This window comes from Anneissia japonica, unplaced genomic scaffold (assembly GCF_011630105.1).
Source record: "Anneissia japonica isolate Jap-2015-1 unplaced genomic scaffold, ASM1163010v1 scaffold287993_len234700_cov117, whole genome shotgun sequence".
NCBI lineage: Eukaryota > Metazoa > Echinodermata > Crinoidea > Comatulida > Comatulidae > Anneissia > Anneissia japonica.
The window spans coordinates 185,374-207,517 of record NW_022729488.1 but is presented as its reverse complement, the minus strand read 5'-3'; the positions used below and the strand labels follow the sequence as shown (position 1 = coordinate 207,517).

Here is a 22,144-nt window from a genome sequence, read left to right as displayed (position 1 = left end):
CAGCCTATTATCAGAAACATATATTTTGCTAACAGTTTTAAGAATTAAATAAAAAAATTAAATTTGATTTGATTTAATCATTGTTATTAACTTTGTTTATTGACAATATTGTTTTAAATTTCAGAAATGTTGTTTTAATATTTTATGTTTCAATTTGTAAATTATGCTATCTTGATTTTAAGATATTTTGTTTTAATATTGGGTTGTATTAATTGGCTTGTAATACATGCAGTCAATTCTACATTATGCTAACTGCTTTGTATGTTTTATACTAATATTAAATAAAATATAACTTACGCCTTTGGCACCATCAATAATGTGTTTCCTTCACCTCTGGCTATGCTACACTAATAATATAGAAACAGAAGTTACACTAGCTCTGCATCTAAATACATAAAACTAAAATTCCATAGCTTTTGCGATTTTTGCTTTCGCCAGCATCAAGTCCTCCACAATAAAGGCCCCCAAAATTTACTTATGTATCTTTCATTTCTTTTCAGTTTACTTGTTTCCACTTGACATAATAACAAAGACAGATGTGGCACAAAATCTTAAAATAAAAAGTAAAGAAATGTCTTTGGTACAAACATAACTATGAAGATGCTCTAAACAAATTAAATCTCATACGAGGCTTAGTGATTGGAGTTGTTGGTAATAAAAAAATCCTGCAATACTGACAGGAATTGAACAAAGAACCTTAAGATTCACCTACACTCCATAATTATCAATATAAAAAAAAGTTATTAAACTCATCATTTTCACACTTGGAATTTTATCTACACTTAAAGGTGAGTAATGACACTTAAACTTGCTTTTGAGCATTACATGCATCAACATTATTTTCATACAGTAGATAATTTCTCATTATTTTTTCATTTTTTAAATGTTTTGCTTATTTTAAACAACTTACTTTTAATGTTTTTTAATCTCATCAAGAGAAATCAGCTGCATTACAATAGAATAACAATTATTGTTCATATCAGTAGCATTGATATTCTCATACACACAGGCTATTCCTTTGTCATCAGTAAAGAAGCCCTTTACTTTATAGTAAGCTAGATCACTAGATTTAGCAAATTTCCTCCCTAAGGTGTACAATGGATCTGTCCATGTTTCACAACCATCTTTGCTTAATCGAACTGAGAGATCTTTAAAATGTGATTTATCTGCTGGGTTTGTAAAAGCAACAAAGTTGAATCTTCCCTTTTTTTCGTCTGGAATACTTACTATGCCAACCTAAAAAATAAATCAACAATAAAAACAACATTAAAGTCGGGCTCCGGAGGAAAAAAATTTTTTCTAAGACAGAAAAAAGTTGTTTGACGAAAAACTGAGCAACGGTGAATGAGATACAGATTTTTGAATATTTAAAAACTGGGGAAAAAGGTGTAAAAATGGGTGGTTATTCCCCCTTTTCCCCCAGTTTTTAAATATTCAAAGAAAAAAAGCATTAGTAGTCATTTTTAGGTTCCTGTGACCATTTTCTTCCTACTTTTTTTTCTTGGTGAATTTTGCATCTGGAACCATATCAGAAGAAAATTAACTCCTATGTGCCTCTGAAAAATGTAGGGAACAAAATACCACCGAAGCCATCTTGAAAATCATAAAAAATCATATATCTCTTGAGTCTAGATGAGCCACAGTGATAGATTTGCTTTCTTTTCCCACTATATTTGGCATTACCAATACACTGGAATGGTTAATCTTTTTTCTTTTTTATTATTTATTTAAGCACACAATACATGTGCCAAGGATTGTCAACAGCAAATATATCACTGTCATACTTGTATGTTTCAATCCCTTACACAAGACAAACATACACACACGATGCTTTACACAAACTAAATCTCAATATGACATTTAGGGAGTGAAGTTGTTTTGGTGGTGAGAGAAAATCCTGCAACACTGACAGGAATTGAACCTAGGACCCTGAGAATGGAAGGCAAGCATCTTAACCACCAAGCTATTCAACTCACTAATGTAGCATTTAAAAATAATCCTGAACAACAAAATTCAAGGTAGCTGCTGTCCGCCATCTTGAAAAAAAAAACTGCTAAAATGTTTTACCTCATGTATTATGTCATGTTTCACTATTAACTCTACTACTTTTCCAGATAATACTGTTTTCAACCATCTCGATATGAGAAATATGGCCTCAGCTCTTTATGCAGAACCTTAACTTTTGTAGGCCTGCCTTGGTTAATTTTAATTGGTTGCCAACCGAGGTCGCCGTAAATTGCTTCTTTTGCAGTACTTCGACTCGCTTTTAGTATGGTCCGCGCCATTTGTAATTGAAGAGACTCTACTTTCTCTAAATCTTTAGTATTTGTATTAACACATACAGCACACGCATAATTAATTGTGGGAAGGCCTATACATTTCCAAAGAACATCACCATAATACACACGGTTAAAATCATCAAGCCTGTCTATAATGGATTTAATATATGCGATAATTCTATTTCCATTTGCAATAACTTGATGTATATGGAAGTTGTCCTTCATATTCCTCGCAATGTGGGTACCTAAATATTTATAAGTTTCAACTTCAGTTATAAAATCCCCTCCTAATTTCCAACGTTTGGTACTATTCAACCGCTGACCGACAACTAGAACATTTGACTTTTCATTACTGAATTTAAATTTCCATTTGTTAGCGAAATGCGACGCCAATTCCAACATCTTAATAATTTCATTTTCACTGTCAGCTAATAAAACGACATCATCTGCCCAGAAAAGGCTGTTCAAACAAACACCATGTATGTGTACACCTAATGAGTGTTCTTTCAATAATTTTGTGAATTCATGATTATTATACAAAATAAAGTTGGTGAAAGAACGCAACCTTGTTTCACTCCTTCCTCAATATCGAAAAAATCTGTTTTAATATCACCGAATCTTACCTGCCCTTTAACATCATCATATAAACTACTTATAATCTTCCATAACCTGCCCCGAATCCCAATATTCCATACTGCCATTAACAGGCCGTCACACCAAACGCAATCAAAGGCCTTCTTTGTCTAAAAAGGCCAAGGTCTTTTTACCTTCTGCAAGACGGCAGCCAGCGATGCTCTTAAGAGTGAAAATATGGTCTTCGCAGCGGCGATAAGGCCCAAAGCCCCCCTGTACTTCTGAAAGCATGTTCTTTTCTTCTAAGAATTCAGAGACTGTGTATAATACGATTCTGTTGAAAATTTTTGAAACGCAGGAAGTTAGAGAAATCCCTCTATAATTGTTTAAGTCCTTTCGATCGCCCTTTTTATAAATTGGGACAACAATGCTTCGGTTCCATTCAGCTGGAATTTTTTCTAGACTCACAATTCTTTTAAATAATGAAAATATTGAATAATTCAGATATTTACTACCATTTTTTAGGAGCTCGTTCGAAATATTATCTATCTGGGGATTTGTTATTTTTGGATTGAAGAATAGCAGTTTCGACCAGATTTAATGTAAGTTCAATATCAACAATGGAGTTAGTGTTATCATCAGAAGCTTGCAAAAAATTGTTATCTTCTTTAAGTTCATTAACGATAGAATGTTTATCGTATTCATCATTCGTATTTCTGTTCATTTTACCTAATGTTCGCCAATAATTTAGAACAGTCTGGTTCATTTCCTCTCTATCGCAAGTAACTTCATTTGTGCCTGGCACTTTTAAGCACTGTATTTGCTCATTTTTTTCGCTCGCCCCCCTTTAATTCCTTTCTTTTGTGAAATGAACTAGATTTATTGTTATTTCTTCCACCATGCTAGACTCATTATTTGTGGATTTTACAATTCTAGAGAGCCCATCAGCCAGTAACATTTCTCAGCCTGGTTTATATATAATTTTCATATCATAACAGACGTTGCAATCTTGGGGGTGCTCTCATTAAGTTTTTCAGATGGATCATTTCTAATGGTTTATTAAAATGCATACCATAAACGTATGTGTGGAATTTTTCTACTGCATAGACTACTGCTAATATCAGTGAGTGCTTTATTTTTGAATGCGATGACTTTCCCCTCTTGAGTTAGAGTTGCCCCTATGGCCTTTAATGACAGGGGGTACATTCTTATCAATCATTATTTTATATGTACCTTTACTGATTCCGATACCTTCAAATATGTTGGGCAACATTCTTTTTAAGTCCTCGATATTCTTAATCATGCCTGTTTCCATATTCAACTCACAGTTAACACCACAATTTTCAATGCACGGAGGGTTGGCAGTACCATTATGGCTGGTCCATCTACACTTGTGATGTAAAACTTTGCATTGCATGTATGGTTATTAAAACAGCAGGGTAAGTATATGCATGGACCTATTAATCCATAGTGTTTTATAGGTCTAAGATTGTATGCTGTTACCCAAGTGTTAGACATCTCTTTATCAGGTAAGTCGTTTTTGATAAGTTTAGGAAACAATTCTTTTATAAACGAAGAGGTATGATATTCCTTTCTACTCCTGTATCACATTTGATATTTATGTAACATTTCTTCTTGTTCTTTAAACTTACTCTTACTTTTGTAAACTTTGTTCAGTGTTTTTATTATTGGTTTTCACACTGTTCTTATCTATTTTGATTGTTGAAAATGATAATTTTTCCTCACTTCAATATTGGAGACATTTTCACTTGTAGTTACTGTATGCATTTTCTTTGTTGGCTTTTTCCTTTTGTAGGCTTTGTTGCCAAATCTACTATTAGTACTACTGGTATTTTTTCTCCTGTGCTTTTACTCTTGCAGGTGGAACTGAAGTGGTTTCTTCTACCACAATTGTTACAGATTTGTTCAAATGCTGGGCACTTCCCATAATCATGCGCTCTTGAACATCTATTGATCAATATTTTCAACCATCATCTGCTTACGTGTGAAAAATCTGAGCCTTTTAAAAGTATGTTGTGTTTAGGGTAACAACACTGCTCAAACTTATCAGACAACTTTTGAAAATTCAACTTATCAGCTTCGGCTTCAAATGTGAATGAGTTATAAATTTCCAGTGCAGGAGCACCAACAACATGTAATAACAATGAAGCTTGCGTAGCGTTGTCTTTCTTGTTCATTCCCTAAGCAGTTGAGTATAACTGGAACCTTTGTTTAAATTTCTTCCAATTCTCAGCCAAACGTCCATTTATGTTTAATGAATCTGGTTGATTTATACGAGCCATATATTGATTGTATAATATTTGAATATATAGTACTGTACTGTAATGATAATCACCGGACAGTCCAAAACTTGATCATGCCATATCAAGTCTTTTACAGTCCATCAAAAAAATATCTCATAGCTGCCACAAGGTTATACTTTTAATTGATGGTTTGTGAGTCATATACTGTATTTAACAACGGACGGTCTAGCATGATGCCATGATGTATATATTCCCTGACCTCTTATAACCTCTAGTCATTAATGCTCCGGACAGCAGCCATCTTGAATTTTATAAGCCATGATAACTTTTAAGTGCTACATTAACCATTCCAGTGTATTGGTAATACCAAATATAATGGGAAAAGATACCAAATCCCTCACTGATGCTCATCTAGACTCAGAGATATATGATTTTTATGATTTTCAAGATGGCGTCTGCAGCCATTTTGTTTGTGACATTTTTCAGAGGCACATAGGAGCTAGTTTTTTTCTGATATGGTTCCTGATGTTAAATGCATCGAGAAAAAACGGTAGGAAGAAAAATGTCATAAAACTTACAAAAACAACATGGATCTCCAAATATGACTCTACATTACAAAAGAAAGTTTGTTGCTAAAGAACCTACAATAAATAGCATCCTGCTGAAACAATTATTTGATAGGAAGGCTGACAAGAGTTTTCTGTCTGTTTTATTTTGGGATAAATGATACATCGTAAGAGCCTACTTCATGACAATCAAATATCAAATTTCATACTCCCACTAAATGAACACTCCTCCAGTCATTTAATTTTTCAAAAGTCATCAACAAATATTGTTTTTGATTTTGCAACTTTACTTTATATACTGTATTAATTTATATACTGTATTGATTTATACATTAATTTAACAATATTTCTGTGTCAACTGTGCCTGCTTTTTATACAGGCCTATAATATGCTGTTAAGGCCTATATGCTACTAAGATAATATCTTAGTGGTACAGTATGTTAAACAAACAAAATATTTGAATTACATGATTCACAAGTATAACAACAATAGAAAAGCCAACATACCTGGCATCCTGGATTAGCCTCTATCAATGTAGGTTCCAATTTTCTTAATGAAGTGGTGATGCAAACTTGATTCTTGGCATATTCAACAATCTATTGAGCAGTTTATGTTTAATATCTATTGTAGTTTTATATATTGCCTAGTATGCAGCCCAATTACTTGATACACAACAAAAGTGGAATCAGACCGAAAATACAAACCGTCGATCAATACAAGAACAATTCCTGATGATGACATAATTAATGTTGAAATGGCATGCATTTCAATACTTGGAGTATGTATTATATTATCACAAGTTCATGATTCACAAGTATAACAACAATAGAAGTCAACATACCTGGCATTCTGGATTAGCCTTTATCAATGTAGGTTCCAATTTGTCCTTGTAAACTTTGTATTTGAGGAACACATTAAAGCGTTGCTGGCAGTTTGCCAATGAACAGGTGATGCAAACTTGATTCTTGGCATATTCAACAATCTATTGAGCAGTTTATGTTTAATGTTTAATGTCTATTGTAGTTTTATATATTGCTTAGTATTCAGCCCAATTACTTGATACACAACAAAAATACAAACCGCCGATCAATAATGATGACATAATTAATGTTGAAATGGCATGCATTTCAATACTTGGAGTATGTATTATATTATCTTATCTGAGATCTAATAAGTGGACCTTTCAGTTTTCAAAACAAGAACATTTATTGAAAACAAAATTTTACTGATTTTTTTCTCTCTTTCATTCAAGAAGTTTGTTTCCAAATAATCTGTAATAATTTAACAACAAAAAAACCTACTCACCTGTGCATGATTTCCAAAAGAAGCACTGTCTATAATGGAGGATATGATAGGCACTACCTCCCAGGTTTCACTCTTATTCTCACTTATTAACATACAAAGATGAACATCTGTAATGATTATACAAGCACATTTTCAGAAATACAAACTTAAAAGAAAGAAATCAAGCATTTTTATCCTCTTACCCATCCCGATCAATTAATAAAAGCACTTTGAATCAAATCTAAAATGACTGTACAAGGAATATGGCATCATTCATACACAAATCATAAAACAGACACACCACAATATAAAATCAGTGACACAAAATCTGTACAGTATTGTCAGTATTGTGAGAAAGTGAAGTCAGTTTTAATTTTCATGTACTGTAAGACTAATGTTAAGACTACAGAGTCAAGCCAGGAGTGTCACCAGCCTGTCTGGCTGAGTTACGTTCCATGTAAAGTAGGACAACTTAACTTCAGCTTGAACAATGTATCGCTAGCTATTATTAGTCTCTTTTTTTGCCCGCGTCTACAGTAAGACAGTGTTGTTCCAACCCAAGCTCAATCCAAGTTCAAACAATAAATTCAATTTCTCTAAATGTTTTGTAACTAGTGTATGTCAACTATATGATTGCATTGGATTTTTTTGGTTAATCATTCAATTAGTTTAACCAAGCATAGAGTTTGCCAAAGAAGAATAATCATGCTGGTTTTCCCAAAGCATAAAAGTCAAGCGATAGGTGTTCATTTCATTTATTTATTCGACCAATACACATTTACAAAAGGTACAGTACAACAAAAATTATGGTCAGGGGCAGCTTAAGCAAAATTTTACTATAACTCATTGAGAGTCAGCTGCCCCATTATTAAATATAAACATAAAAGGCATTTAAATACAATACAATAAATAGCAGAAATAGGCCTATCATAATAAATAAAAAAATAAATAAATAAATAAAAAAATCAAAATTGCTCTTACTTAGTATGTAATAACTGATATATAATTTATATAAGGAGAAAATTACCGAAATGATCTTATTACAGATAAGTTTAGTATTAATAAAGGAAAAAAAAAAAAAAAAAAAAGTAGGTTCATATAAACTTAATGGTATACTAATTAAATAAATTTCAACAGTGTAGATACAATAATTAATAAATATATAAAGTCAGTAAAAAGAATTCAGAAATCTTTGTCAGAAAAATAGTTATGAATGTCCATGAGAGAGTTGGTAAGAGATTTTAGTACTATAGAGTTCCTCACATCAGCAGGGAGTTTGGTCCACACACGAGGAAATAGATTTACAGGTGAATTTCTATAAGCAATGGTCCTAGAAAATTGATGTACAAAGGTTACATTGTCTGTGTGTCTGGAGTTTACATGGATATTATCTGAGATGGAGTGACAGTCAATTTTTCCAAATAAGCATTTGATTACGAAAGACATGAGATTAAATTCACGTCAGAAGCTGAGAGGAAGAAGATGGAGAGTGTCTAAACGGGCTTGATATGGAGTGTCTCCTCGCTTCTCCTTTAGTATACCTCTAGAAGCGAACCTCTGTATACGTTCAATTCGTTCCATGTCTTTCTTTGAATGTGGAAACCATGCAGGTAGTCCATACTCAATTATTGGTAAAACCAATGATTTGTACAAATTGGTCAGAACTTGCTGGTTAGTGCCAATAGCAACCTTTAGGATGAGACCTATGATTTGATTGCACTTGGAGACAGTGGTGTTTACATGATCTGTCCATGACAGTGTGCTGTCTATTGTGAGACCAAGGTATTTGTGGGCATTTGTTGTAGTGATTGATAGGCCATTTAGTTTGTAAGTACAGTTTATTGGATATTTTTTTTTGTGATATGCATTACTTTAGTTTTAGATGTGTTGAATGTCATGCGATTTGTATAGAACCATTGACCAAGAAAGTCAAGGTCTTCTTGTAATGTTGAAACATCACTACAACTGTAAATAGGTTGATAGATTAAGGCATCGTCTGCAAAGAGAACACAAGTTGACTTCAATGAAAAAGGTAATTCGTTCACGAAAAGGTTGAATATTAAAGGACCTACAGGGGCGGATCCGCGGATCCAGAGATGTCCAAAAGGGGGGGCCGAAAGGGGGGGCCGGAATTTGGGCCGATCGAGACAACAATGTCCCAGGGGGTCCAGGGGCATGCCCCCGCGAAATATTTGTGTTCTAGACCCCCGAAAATAACATTTGAGGCGTTGTGGGCTATCATTTTTTTCTTTTTCTTTCTTTTTTTCCTTTTTTTTTTTTCTCTCTCAAAAGGGGGGGGCCGGGGCCGGGCCGGCCCCCCCTAAATCCGCCCCTGACCTAGAACACTGCCTTGAGGTATTGCAGAGGTCGCAGGCAGTTTCTCGGAACATGATCCACCATACTGCGTAGACTGCTATCTGCCAGTTAAAAAGGAAGCGATCCAATGCCACAGAGGCCCTTTGATGTAGTATTGAGTAGACAGTTTGTTAAGAATAAGATCATGTGGTAATTTGTCGAAATGTCTAAGGAGACAGCATCTATAACAGGAAGTCTAGATTTATCAAGGGTTTGGGTCCAATCATGGATAACATTTGTAAGCTGAGTGACACATGATTTCCGTTTAGTGAATTCGTGCTGATTAGGAGACATCAGACATAATTCGGACAAATGGTAATTAATTCCACTGAGAACAATTTTCTCTAAAGACTTACAAAATATAGAAGTCAGTGATATTGGTCTGTAATTACTGAATGTGGAGGAACTACCAGATTTTAGAACTGGTACAACTATAGAGTGCTTCCATTCTTCCGGTACTTGACCAGTACAAATTGAGGTTTTAAATAGAGAGAAAAGGGGATATGATATAATTGAAGATATGGCCTGGAGTAGTCTAGGTGAGACATTGTCAGGACCTGGAGATTTATTTGGTAAGAAAGAATGTATGGACTTTGCAACATCATAGGGAGAAAATTCAAGTGTCTGAAGTGATGGAATTAAGGAACAGCTTAATAAAGAATCAGGAGGTGAGGTAGGTATATTTGAAGATTTGTTGTAGACAGAAGTAAAGTACTGATTAAAACTAGTAGCAATGTTGAAAGGTGTTTTTAGGAGTGAACCATCATTAGACATAAATAAGGTTGAGTAGAAGTGCTAGATCTTTTAGATTTTATATATGCTCAAAACCTTTTACGATTATCACTAGAAGCAAACAGTTTATTAACATAATCACCATATGATTTCTTAACTTGGTATTTAACTTGGTTTCTAATAGTTTTATATTTAGTCCAAACTAGTGGTGATTGGGACAAACGAGCTTTTCGAAACAGAGCATTTTTCTTTTGGATGAGTTTCTTCAGTTCTGGAACAATCCATGGGCTAGAGTGTCTACGAGTCTTTCTAGCAATTGATGGAATACTGTCTCTAACAGCGGCATCCAAGATATCAATAAATCCAGACCATGATGCATTAACATCGTTAGGCTGCATAAATGCACACCATGGAGCCAGGTGAAGATGTTGGTTGAGGTGATCGTAGTCTGCTTTAGAATATCGCAAATATGTATGAGTTATTGATTTTGGTGGATATGTCAAGTTTGATAATGACAGCATTGTGATTGCTATCCACAGGGTTGTCGGTAACTGTTGTCGAAATAATTTTGTCAGGTCTGTTGGAATATACTAAGTCAATGATAGATCCTTCATTATTGACTGTAGATGGATGTGTTATATCTTCTACCAATTGGAAGAGTGCCAATGGTTCAGTTATGTCGCTTAAGTATCGGAAGTCTGGTTCTGCCTCTACATTGAAGTCTCCCAAAAGGAGCAATCCTTCATATCTATTGAATGATGGTTGTAATTCCATCAGACAGTTATAAAGTACTGGCCAGTATAAATTAGTCTCATTTGGAGGTCGGTAGAGGTTTATGAGAAGCCATCGATTACTTTTTACTTTGATTGATACACACATTATTTCCAAATTAGTATCCAATGCTATACGTTCAGGTTGTAGATGTTTATTTACTGCTATAAGTACTCCACCACCCCTTGAATTACGATTTTTCCTGAATATTACAAAGTTTTCAAGATGTAGTATAGATGAGCTATCATTTTCGGTAAGCCAAGTCTCGCTCAAACATACACTGTCTATTAGACTCTGGTGAACATGTGCGGAGAGTTCTAGACCCTTGTTTCAAATACTGCGTGCGTTTAGTAGTAAACAATTTAGCGTATTCCTCCTTGTTATTGATTGTTCGTTACAATTTACATCATCGTGGGAAGTTGCTGAGTCGGATGACGACGTAAAAAAAAAAACGAATCGTTAAACTGTGGCATGGAACAAGAAAAACATACCCATTGGTGAGATTGGTCTTTGTAATGTTGTCGGAAGTCTTTTGGCGAAATAGAAACACAATTGTGTGTATTTAAATCCTACGAACAGATTACAATTTGACCTCCTAAGTTAAAGTTACACTTCATCTTGGTCAAAATTAATTCAATGGGAACAAAGGTTAGACAAGTCAGGGTAAATCAAGTTAGGTCAATAAATGTGATAGTCCACAAACTTTGGGTCACAGCCCTATTTCAGGGTGCAACAAGTAATTTTTGGAGGCCTGCAAAACTGCCATGAACAATCTTAAAATCTGTTTTATGTAAAACTACTTCATTGATATAGCCATAGCACTGCCCATTTTATATGAAATTTTGTTACTAATAGAACAAATAATGTGAAATTATTGTATATCCTAAGAACATGAGGTAATTTTCATGATCAGAGCTTCTTGCCAAGTTTTGGTACGTTGGTCAATGGTGTCATGAAAACCAGCCCTAAAGGTGCTCTTAGCATCCCATACAGTCATACTTGTTTACTTGCGTGCACATGGATCCCTATTAATATGCAAATTGTCATGGTAAATGATGTTATGTGGCGTTAGCGATTGTTTTGTTTCAGTGTACTGCGGGTAGGCAGCCAGATATGTTTGTTGCCGGTAGTTATCAACAGTGGTGGTGAATTTTGGTCTCGGAACAGTTGTAAAATCCGTTTGAGAGTTAGCCAAGGCTAAAAGTGGCCTTCCTTTGTGAGACACTGAAACACTTCACTTCTCTAGCCAGCCGTTGCGACGGTGAGTAAAACTGTACGGTACAAATATTGTTATGCTAGGCCCAGCAATTGTGAGTACTTATTGTTATGGTATGGATTCGTTCACTTGTGTATAATAATGTGTGAGATGGGGATTGTTTGATCATGGGGATTGTTGTTACCATGTTGTTATATAATTGTGTAAATGGGGCACGCCCTCTAGAATTATGGATTGTTTCATTTAAAGGCTTTGTGTATAGGCTTGATTATAGACCAGCATTGGTTGAGTTCTTTTAGACTGTGGATGCTGCGTTGTGCATTGTTGCTTCAAGCCAAAACTTTTGAGAAGTGTGTACGAAGAGACAAGTGGAGCTGTACGTGCCTAAAGTTCACATCAGAGGAAGCGACCCGTGTAAAAATAGACGAGCGAAGCAGTACGCGTCTACCTTTTGGTGTTATCGAGTGTGGGAAGCATGTCTGGACGTTTACTCGCAAGTAAACTCACGAAAACATTATTGTTTATTATACTATGGCTTTATTTTATTAAATCCATTCATTGTATGTTGTCTTTAATAGATGAGTTGCAAATCTTTTAATGTATGAATGGTACCTGTATTGTGTGGTTTAAATGTTTAATAAATCATTGTTATTTAAATCATTTTGCCTATTGTATTTTCCAGTTGTCTAACTCGCAGGCACAGAAAGGCAACTCCCACTAGACTTTCGTGACACCTGGCATGGCAGGGCTGAAGCTTGTTTCTTAGAATCTCAAGCAGGCCATAAGTAAGGAGTTGTAGGAACACTGAATGAATGTAAACAGCTTAAAACCAGGTAAACCAATATGAAATCTAGTCTTACGTTCACTAAACTTGAAAAAACCAGCAACAGCTAAATGTCCTGACTGCAAGCACAGACCATGTCCAGGACCTAAATGAAAATTAAACAAACATTCAAATTAACAAACATTCAATTTAAAGTCAGGCTCCGGAGGAAAAAAATTTGTTGATATTTTGTGAACTGATTGTTCTAAGACGGAAAAAAGTTGTTTGACGAAAAACTGGGGAACGGTGAATGAGATACAGATTTTTTAATATTTAAAAACTGGGGGAATAAGGTGTAAAAATGGGCAGTTACTCCCCTTTTTCCCCCAGTTTTTAAATATTAAAAAATCTGTATCTCATTCACCGTTCCTCAGTTTTTCGTCAAACAACTTTTTTCTGTCTTAGAAAAATCAGTTCTACAACATATCAAAACATTTTTTTCTGGAGCCTGACATTAACAGTACACAAATAATGAATTTTATGAGTGCAATGGGAAGAATATTTTCATGAGTTGAATGGCCCAGAACAGTCAATCTTTCAACTCATGAAAATATTCTTTCCATTACACGAATACAAAACATTCATTATTTGTTTTATAATACACTGAATAAATAGATCCTAGTCATTTCATCACCTTCCAAGCAAGCATTTGTCCCAGACTGTAAAAGTTATGCCTGTCGCCTGCTCCGGGAATAGGCTATAGGCCCTTCCTGGCCGCCGACCAACATTTAACCCCACTCTCGGGCCTGCAAGCCAATCTGCTTGAATCGTTTAGGTCTAGCCTAGCCTGGCCTAACCCATAGGCCCTGGGCTAGGCCTAGGCTAGAAATCTGTCTGCGCATTTCAGAAAATAAGGGCTGAATTCCAAACAGATTTTGCACATATTTGAGCTAGTTTTTGAGGTATCATCCACACTATTAAAATACTTTACAGTAAACTATAACAACTCCCTGAGTAAACAAAATCTCTGATACATGCTACTACTAACTACTAAATCCTTTCCGAGCCACTGGGGCTCATAGCGCTGGAGCTTATCCCCAGGTTCTGTAGTGTGAAGCGGATGAGAGTTGTACTCCCCCTGGACGGGACACTAGTCCGTTGCAGGTTAGTCCCAGCAGTTTGCTGGTACCCATTGATACAGCTGGGTGGACTGAAGCAATATAGCTAATTATTATATTAATAATTACTGTATATATTGTCTCAATTTTTATATTCATAATTAATAACTGTATATATTGTCTAAATTCTTAGATTTATATTTATAATTAATTTTTGTATTTGTTGTTTTAATTATTACTGAAATTGTAAGGCTCACATACAATTTGGCTTTCAAGCCATGACTTGTGACCACTTTTTATATTGATGTTTTTTCATATGAATAAAAGTGAAATGAACGTGACATCATTTCATGGATTTAACCTTCCGGAAAAAGTAAATCCTGCACGTAGGCACCATGCAATGGACAATGAATGAACAATCATGAAAATATTCTTCCTATTGCACTCATAAACATTCATTATTTGTATAATATGTATTTCACAAAAAAAAGATAAAAAAATTTCAAAGTTGTGTAACAGACTACAAGCTCCAAGGAGGTCACAATCTGCCACCACCCTTGTGCACTCATAGACCCCACCCTGGGTGACTTGTGCAAAGTAACATACAGCATACAGTAGGTGGGCAAAGTGCAGCCTGCCGGCCACATGCAATCCAAAAATACCTCTTGATGTTAGTCAAAAGCGTGCGACAACATCATTGTGAACTTTAAACAAGGCGGTGGTTTAACATTGTATTTGAAAATCTTTTTCCTTCATCAAAAAGAATTTATATTATTCTACATACCAATAAAACAGATTTCTGCACCATTCTGCATATCTTCAGGCCATTTCAAATTTACATCAGCTTTGCCACTCCACGGTTTTTTATCCGTAGAGCTCAGCTGAACAAGCTTACAACAATCCTGCTGAGCTGTGCGTTCAACACACACTAGAATCACATCACCCTTCTTCTCATCCACAACAATTGGCACCAAGTTCTCAAATCTAATTAAAATTATGTTTCAACAATTAAATGAATGAAGTTTGTAAAAAAAAACAATTTTCTCACAGATATCTAATGTATCATACTCGCCTGAAATAAGTTGAATATAAAATACCTTGTATTTTTCATGTCTAATATGGGTTGTTCAGGTTCCCATTCAATTCTACTGTGTTCTTTCAATTTTCCCCTACGTAACAGTCCTTTTGTATAATTTTCAGCAACTTGCTCTTCACAGAATACAAAAAAATGCATATCAGCAAACACTACTGCAGGATGTCTATGTATTAGGAAAACATACAAAATTGTGGTAAATAAAAAAAAATTGATAATAAAATACAAGTTTTATATATTTTATAGAACATATATTAAGTAATCTTGTTTTACAAACCTGTAAACATGAGGTTTTTCACGAACCAGAGCTGAACCAAACACGTCCACTAAAAGGATGACCATACCAAAATTAAAACAGAGAAATATTGATAAAGAGAAACTGTTGTCAGTCAATGGCTAAATTTAATTTTAATTATATCTATACTGTATATCTATTGTATATAACATACTGTATTTAATTCATTTGATCTTTTTATTTATTAATTTAATTTATTGATTTTTTAAAATTTTTTTTTTGGTAATTTCAATTCTCAGTCATTATTTTACATAATTCACTTCTGTTTATTTTAAATAATTTATTTTATATACATAATTTCATAATTCTGTTAAAGAAGTCAGTTGCTATAAAAAATCCTTCATATTTTGTAATTCATTAACATTTCTTTTAGTCTTAGTTTATTTCTTGCAAAGAGTAACTGATTATAAAAGGCCGTATATATAAATAATTAATTAATTCACATAATGCGGAAAATGGCTACATGTACACTCGGCAGGTGGAAAACGGCGCCGCGAGCACCCCTACTAGGGATGGATACGTGCGCCTAACAAAATGACATTATTATTATTATTATTAATTCAGAACAAACATACAATGATACAGGCCAAAAATAAATTCTTGGGAACCAAGAACAACATTGAACATGGGTGGCCACTCCTACATCAAATAACAAAACATGGTAATGTAGTGTGAAATGATGTAATAACAGTGCCTGAAACTATAATTAGGATTATATTTAATGTAAAGAAAACTCACAAGGTACAACCAGATTTGCAAATTTCTTCCGCTGTGTGTTGGTAGGTAATTTTTTTGAAACTACCTCACAGCTATAAACACCAGCATCAGCCACTTCCACTTGATTTATTTTCAACTGAGCAGACTTTTGATCAAAATCAGCTTCATACTTCTGCACTTCTGTTTTAGTCTTGAATTTTTCCAAATTTTCTGAGGTATAAATCACTTGATTTCCTTTAGAGGTTTTTTTAATCCATCTTTGTATATCCACATTACTCTTCAGACGATAGTCACATTTAAAGGTAGCACTCTTTTCTCCTTCAAATGCTAAAACATTAGGCATCTGAATGCCTAGAAAAAATAAGAAATAGATAATTGTATGTTCTATGTACATGACAATATGTGATCATACTGTGTTGCATAGACATACAATCACACCAAAAAAAGAGAACAAAAATCATAAAAAACTAAATTTAAATTAATAATTTTAAAGAACCACAAATTATTAAGGTCTATTGAGTCACAGATGGAAAAATGGTTTATATATAACTAATTAGACATTCATATGCAAATCCTAATACTTGCTGCCAGAAATTTGAGGGTATATTAACACTCTGCAAGCCAAACACTGAGATCTTCATGTTTGGTAAAGCAACGCTTGACTGAAACATGGAGATCTCCGTGTTTTATTTTTTTTTATAGAACCCGATAGATGGGATAATTACCGATATGTACTAACAATTTGAACACTATATTTAGTCTTGACCATATTTTACTATTTGTTTACATTAGCGTACAGAGATATTGATTTACCTTAACAAAATCATGATTAGCTCTGCGTAAATCTCCAAAATAGAGTCATTTCCATTTTAATGTTACGGGTCACAGATTATGATTGGAATAAAGTGTCTGGTAAAATTGTAAAGCTAAAATGTTTGTAGTTCTTGTAGTATTCACTACATGTCAATCTGATTACTACACACTCTCAATGAGTTTCGGAAAGTTTTAAAATTTGCTAAAATCCTGGAGGTAACTTATAATATTTTTTCAAACCCCTGGTGGTCAGAGGGTTAAAAAGATTATATAAATGCTAATATTTAAATGTCTCTTTTTGGTGAGAATTTTTTGTTTTCTCACTTTAATTCTCAGTTAAATGCATTCATCCATTTTTTATACCTTGTTTAGGGAACTTTTTTAAGATCAAGAGGAGGCAAAACAAAAAAAAATTATTTTCTTATTTAGTGAAATGCATCAGGACAGAGAAGGAAATGAAAATAAAACTGTACTGGTGAAATTAAACTGTGTAGTAATGGGTCTGATAAATGCATTATATTTATTTATATGACTGAGGAAGAATTAAAAAAAAAACACTTTTTATTTGAAATTTCTATCCTAATCAATAGTAAAAACAGTAGGTAACACCCAGTCAAATCAGCAGGAGGAGCAGGAGGAGGAGCAGGAGGAGGAGGAGGACAGGTTTATTACTGAAGCAGTAGCAGTTGGAGCAGCCCAGATGTAGAGCAGCAGAAACAGCAGCAGCAAGCGGGGAGCAGCAACACAGAGAAACATGTGGGAAGCAAAAACAAATCAACTGGCGAGCGATAAGGCATGGGTGCTGCTAACCACAGCCTTAACATTGGCGCTGGTTAGAGCTGTTTTTCGCTTATGGTTCGGTTGGTAGAACAAAGTCTTTTCGGATAAGGACTTAAGATGGAGGAACAGTGTACACACCTGGCACGTGTGCACTTTAAAGAACACATTGCACCTTTCGGAAGAGCAAGGGGTTAACCCAATGATATCATTCATGTCAGCCCCTGTCGTTATGGCTGCTAGACAGTAACAGACTATGCCCATACTTGTGTGGATACCATGGTATATGCCTTCAAAAGGGTGTTAGTTTCCAGGCCCGTATCACCTAGCAGATAAGAAATTATAAGGTATAAGTTTCCGGGCTTGAAGGGTTGTGAGGCGTTACACCCCCCGTTAGGTTACTTGATCAGTTGTAGTAGTGTCCGATACACTACAGAGTCAGATACAGACTTTCTTCCAGGTTGGCACGAGGGAGATCTACTTCTCTTACTTAATGATTCATATCACACTTGGGGTACAAATATATTTGGCCGCTGCAAAGCTGAGCGCAAAAGGAGGGTGTCATTCCACACCTAGATTGCAATATAAATAATTCATATTACGAAGTAGGTCTCTACATCGTAATATAATTTAACTTGTATTACGATGTAGAGACATACATCTAAACATGATTACATATATTCCCCCTTCAGACAGAGCTGCAATATTGCGGTAAGCACGCCGGAATGGGTTTCTGTCTGATATTGAACAAACAATTAATTTATAAAATTATATATTATATTTAATATATATTTATATATCTGCTTGCAATATAAGCTAATTTTTTTTTAATGTAATAATGTAATAAATATGTTTTGGGGAAGCTGACCCATGAGAGTAGTTAAATATTAGTAGCTTTATCAATATTCCGACCAATTTTATGTAATCATATTTTCAATTGGTCAACAGACCTGTAATACTTTTATCAAGAAATAATCAATATCACATAAGTCGTCAGTTCTATTGCCTTACAATTATTAATTAAAATTAATTTTAACTATTTATTATTCTACTTTTTTATCGTTTATTTCACATAAAATTTTGAATTCTTATTAATTTATATTTCACTGCATTTATATTGTTGATATGAAATATATGTGACAAATATGAAAAAAACAAACCAACTTTACTTTCACACAAATCAACAGTTAATTCAGTAGTTGTTGATGAGTACTCAATAGCTCTATCACCAAGAGTGCCTTTAGTAACACACTGACAGATGTAGGAACCAAGTTGTGTGCGTTCAACTTCCAAAAGTGTCAGGAAAAATTTTCGTTCCTCCTTTATATAGTTAGCTTTACACCATCTCAAGGGGAATAAATCATTGGACCGAGCAACTTCACTTAATTCGCCTTTATAATCTATTTTGTAGAATGCATAAGATTTAATTTCCAGAGGCTTTATCAAATCCCAACACAGTTTAACATCTTCACCTTTTATAGATTCAATTCTTTCATCTACAGACTTTAATAAACGACCTGTTAATAAAAAAGTAATAATTCCTTCAAATATTTAAATGTGTAAAAAAAACAGTGAAATGAATATTAATTTAATATTATAGAATATTATGCTAAACAACTTACAAACTCAAAGACCTGCAATAAGCAAAATACTAATGATGATCACGAGGGTTGTGCATCTTCAACTCTATGTACTTAATATTTCATATAAATAAACTTACCAATTTAAAATCAATAACTAAGCAGATTATCAAAATTTCATAAACAGATGAGAAATAAAATAAATATAGAATTAATTGTGGTGGCAGCTTAAGATTTCAAACAAAAGGTCAACCATTTAACTTTGACCGGTTGCAATTCCGGCACTTTAGGCAGGAAGGCATACAGAGAAGATTTTTAAGAAAGTAATATATATGCTGAGAATTTAAGGATGTTAACTTATTTGTAACAAAGTATAACATTGCCGAAATTAAAAAAACAAAATGCTATAAAATAAATTGCAAAAACCATCAAGACTTAACATTAAGGGAAAACACTTACCATTCTGAGCATGAGTTCTTACAATAAAAGAAAAGTTGATAACAAAATTGACAAGAATATCGTTGGAATCAATCAATATGACTTTTTGAATTGATTGAATTGTAACAGAATTGGGAATAGAAAAAGAATTATTAGATGAGGTCTAACAAGTTATGGTGCTACGATCTGCCAAATGCAGCCCATGAAATTTGGAAAAAATTAGGTCAGCAAAACTTTGCCAACTTTAAGTTCTCCAAGGTCGGTAGCCACAACAATTTTTTACTACCTAGCCCTATTTAGTATAAACTACGATTTTCCAAACACCGGACCTTAATCGTCATCTACAGATGGTGATTTTGTTAATTTCTCTATTAAATCAATATATTGCTGGTGAAAGAATGGTCGTACTTGTATTAATTTAATAATGTAGTATAATAGTTTTATATAAGAAAATCTCTGAAAAAATTTCTTTTTAGCATTCGTTTTATCATTATCTTTGGCATGGGAAATACCACTTTTGTAAAAGCTACAAATGTATCATCACAGGCTGCTTCAAAACTGCCCATGCATGTCCTAGCGCATGCTCAGAATGATCTATCAGGGATTTTCCACACAGGTACACTTGTCAATAGTGAAGTCACGATGTGATAATGATTGCGTTTAAACGGACGGTAGGATTAGGCCTATAATATGTTGAATTTTGTTGTTTTTAGATAATAATACACAACATTTTAAATATGATAATAATACTGGAAAATGAAAACAAATAATAGAATTAGAGAAGCATTACGCGGCCCACATGGCTTCAAGTGGGCGATGTTGTTAGCCTTGACTGGTTAGCGTCATTCCTACTAAGACAAGACAATTGTACACAAATCGTACGTACTGCATGCCTATTAGAAATAGTTATTGTGCAAACAAATCTGTTTAAGTAACCAATAATTTCCTTGGTTTGACGACGTACATGAAATTTAGTGTCTGGAAGTGTTTGACTTTCCAAGCAGTTTTTGAGGCAAAAAATTCTAGGCCTTGCCGTCCTGTAGCAATTCTGGCTCAGAAATATGGTTGGCAATTGCTGACGTGAAATTCGTGGGCTGCAGATGTAGGGGCTAGATGTCATGACACGAGGTCTAGACAAAGTGAGCATTTAGGCTGGGGCCAAGAGGGCTGCCTAGGGCCCTAGTAGGGGTCTAGGAGACAAAGCTACAATTATTTGACAAATTATTGTTATTTATTATTGTTGTTATTTATTTTATAGGCATCAATTCAACGTATACAAGTGGCGTAGAAGAGAATAAGTTAAATGGTATTAGATTCCAGGCTGAAGGGGGTTGTGAGGCATTACCCTAAGTAAGGTCATTTGGTCACTCTAGTTGCATCTCATACCACTACACAACAGAGGCTTGAGCGAGGGAGAGTTCCCGCGATTTATATCTCTTGCCTAAATGATTCATATCACACTTAGGGGTACGAATATATTAAAATATATATGCTGTACTATACTGTACCTTCGACCTCTAGATATCCAGTACAAAGATAGACAGATTTCCTTCCTTTTACTTCCACCTCACAACAGTATTTTCCAGCATCTTCTTTTGTTATATCATTGATGTCCAAAAACGCCTGTGAATTTTCGATCTCCAAACCTGCAGTATAGCGTTTTTTTGAGAATCTATTTTTCTGAATTTTTAGATTAGCGAGCAAAATTCCTTTTTCCTTAGATTCACCTTTGTACCATCTAATATCTGATATCTCTTCCAGTGAAGCTTTGACTTCAGTAGTAAACTTTAAATACAACCTTTCGATGTTAACCCCCTCATTGGTTATAATATCCTGAATTTTCAATCTGAAAGGAACTGAAATACACAATGATTGATTAATGCCCATTAAAAAATTATCATCCCCACCTGCGTTTCTTCTATAGTACTGAACATTTTTTTTTTTTTTTGTCATAATCATCAACATGAGCACAAACTGCATTATTTTCATTTCCATCATATACAGTAATTAAACCATCACCAATACTTTTTGTAATCAGCAATGTCGTCATAAAAGAAAACTTGCCACTTCCATTTTTGAAACATACAGCACATGTTCTTACCCAGAGACTCCTATTTAAGCACTCATTACAATGGAATGAGCAATTATTTAATTGGATCAATGTTGATTCATACATTATATTAAATTTACTATTTAGTACATTTTATATAATTTTTGAACCAACATTGGTCCAATGGATTTGGCACACATAAATGACAGTGCCTAGGCACCCAACACCAGCGAAAAAAAAAAATCAACAGCATATTAATTTATACTGCAAAATTGGGTGTGAGTATCACAGTATGTGGACATTCTCGCATAACAAAACATGCCCAAACAAAGACAATACATCCTATACAGGTATATACATAGAATGTCATGATAAACTTGAAATACACAATTTGTCAAACACATTTAGTATTAGTAGTAGTAGTAGTACTAGTAGTAGTAAAACTTATTCATGAAGCACA

At 34.2% G+C, this 22,144-nt stretch overlaps 1 protein-coding gene across 1 annotated transcript; it reads right to left on the bottom strand.

Moving 5' to 3' along the window:
* Window positions 1-274: 274 nt before the first annotated feature.
* On the bottom strand, window positions 275-21,392 carry LOC117114697. The gene is made up of 11 exons (XM_033258384.1): window positions 21,143-21,392; window positions 18,786-19,133; window positions 16,048-16,377; window positions 15,292-15,340; window positions 15,019-15,180; window positions 14,706-14,905; window positions 12,901-12,969; window positions 6,988-7,094; window positions 6,524-6,664; window positions 6,189-6,278; window positions 275-1,236 (listed from the first exon to the last, which is right to left on the bottom strand). Exons 3-11 carry the CDS (start codon window positions 16,367-16,369, stop codon window positions 913-915), a joined length of 1,464 nt encoding a protein of 487 aa, XP_033114275.1. The 5' UTR covers window positions 16,370-16,377; window positions 18,786-19,133; window positions 21,143-21,392; the 3' UTR covers window positions 275-912.
* Window positions 21,393-22,144: the final 752 nt, after the last annotated feature.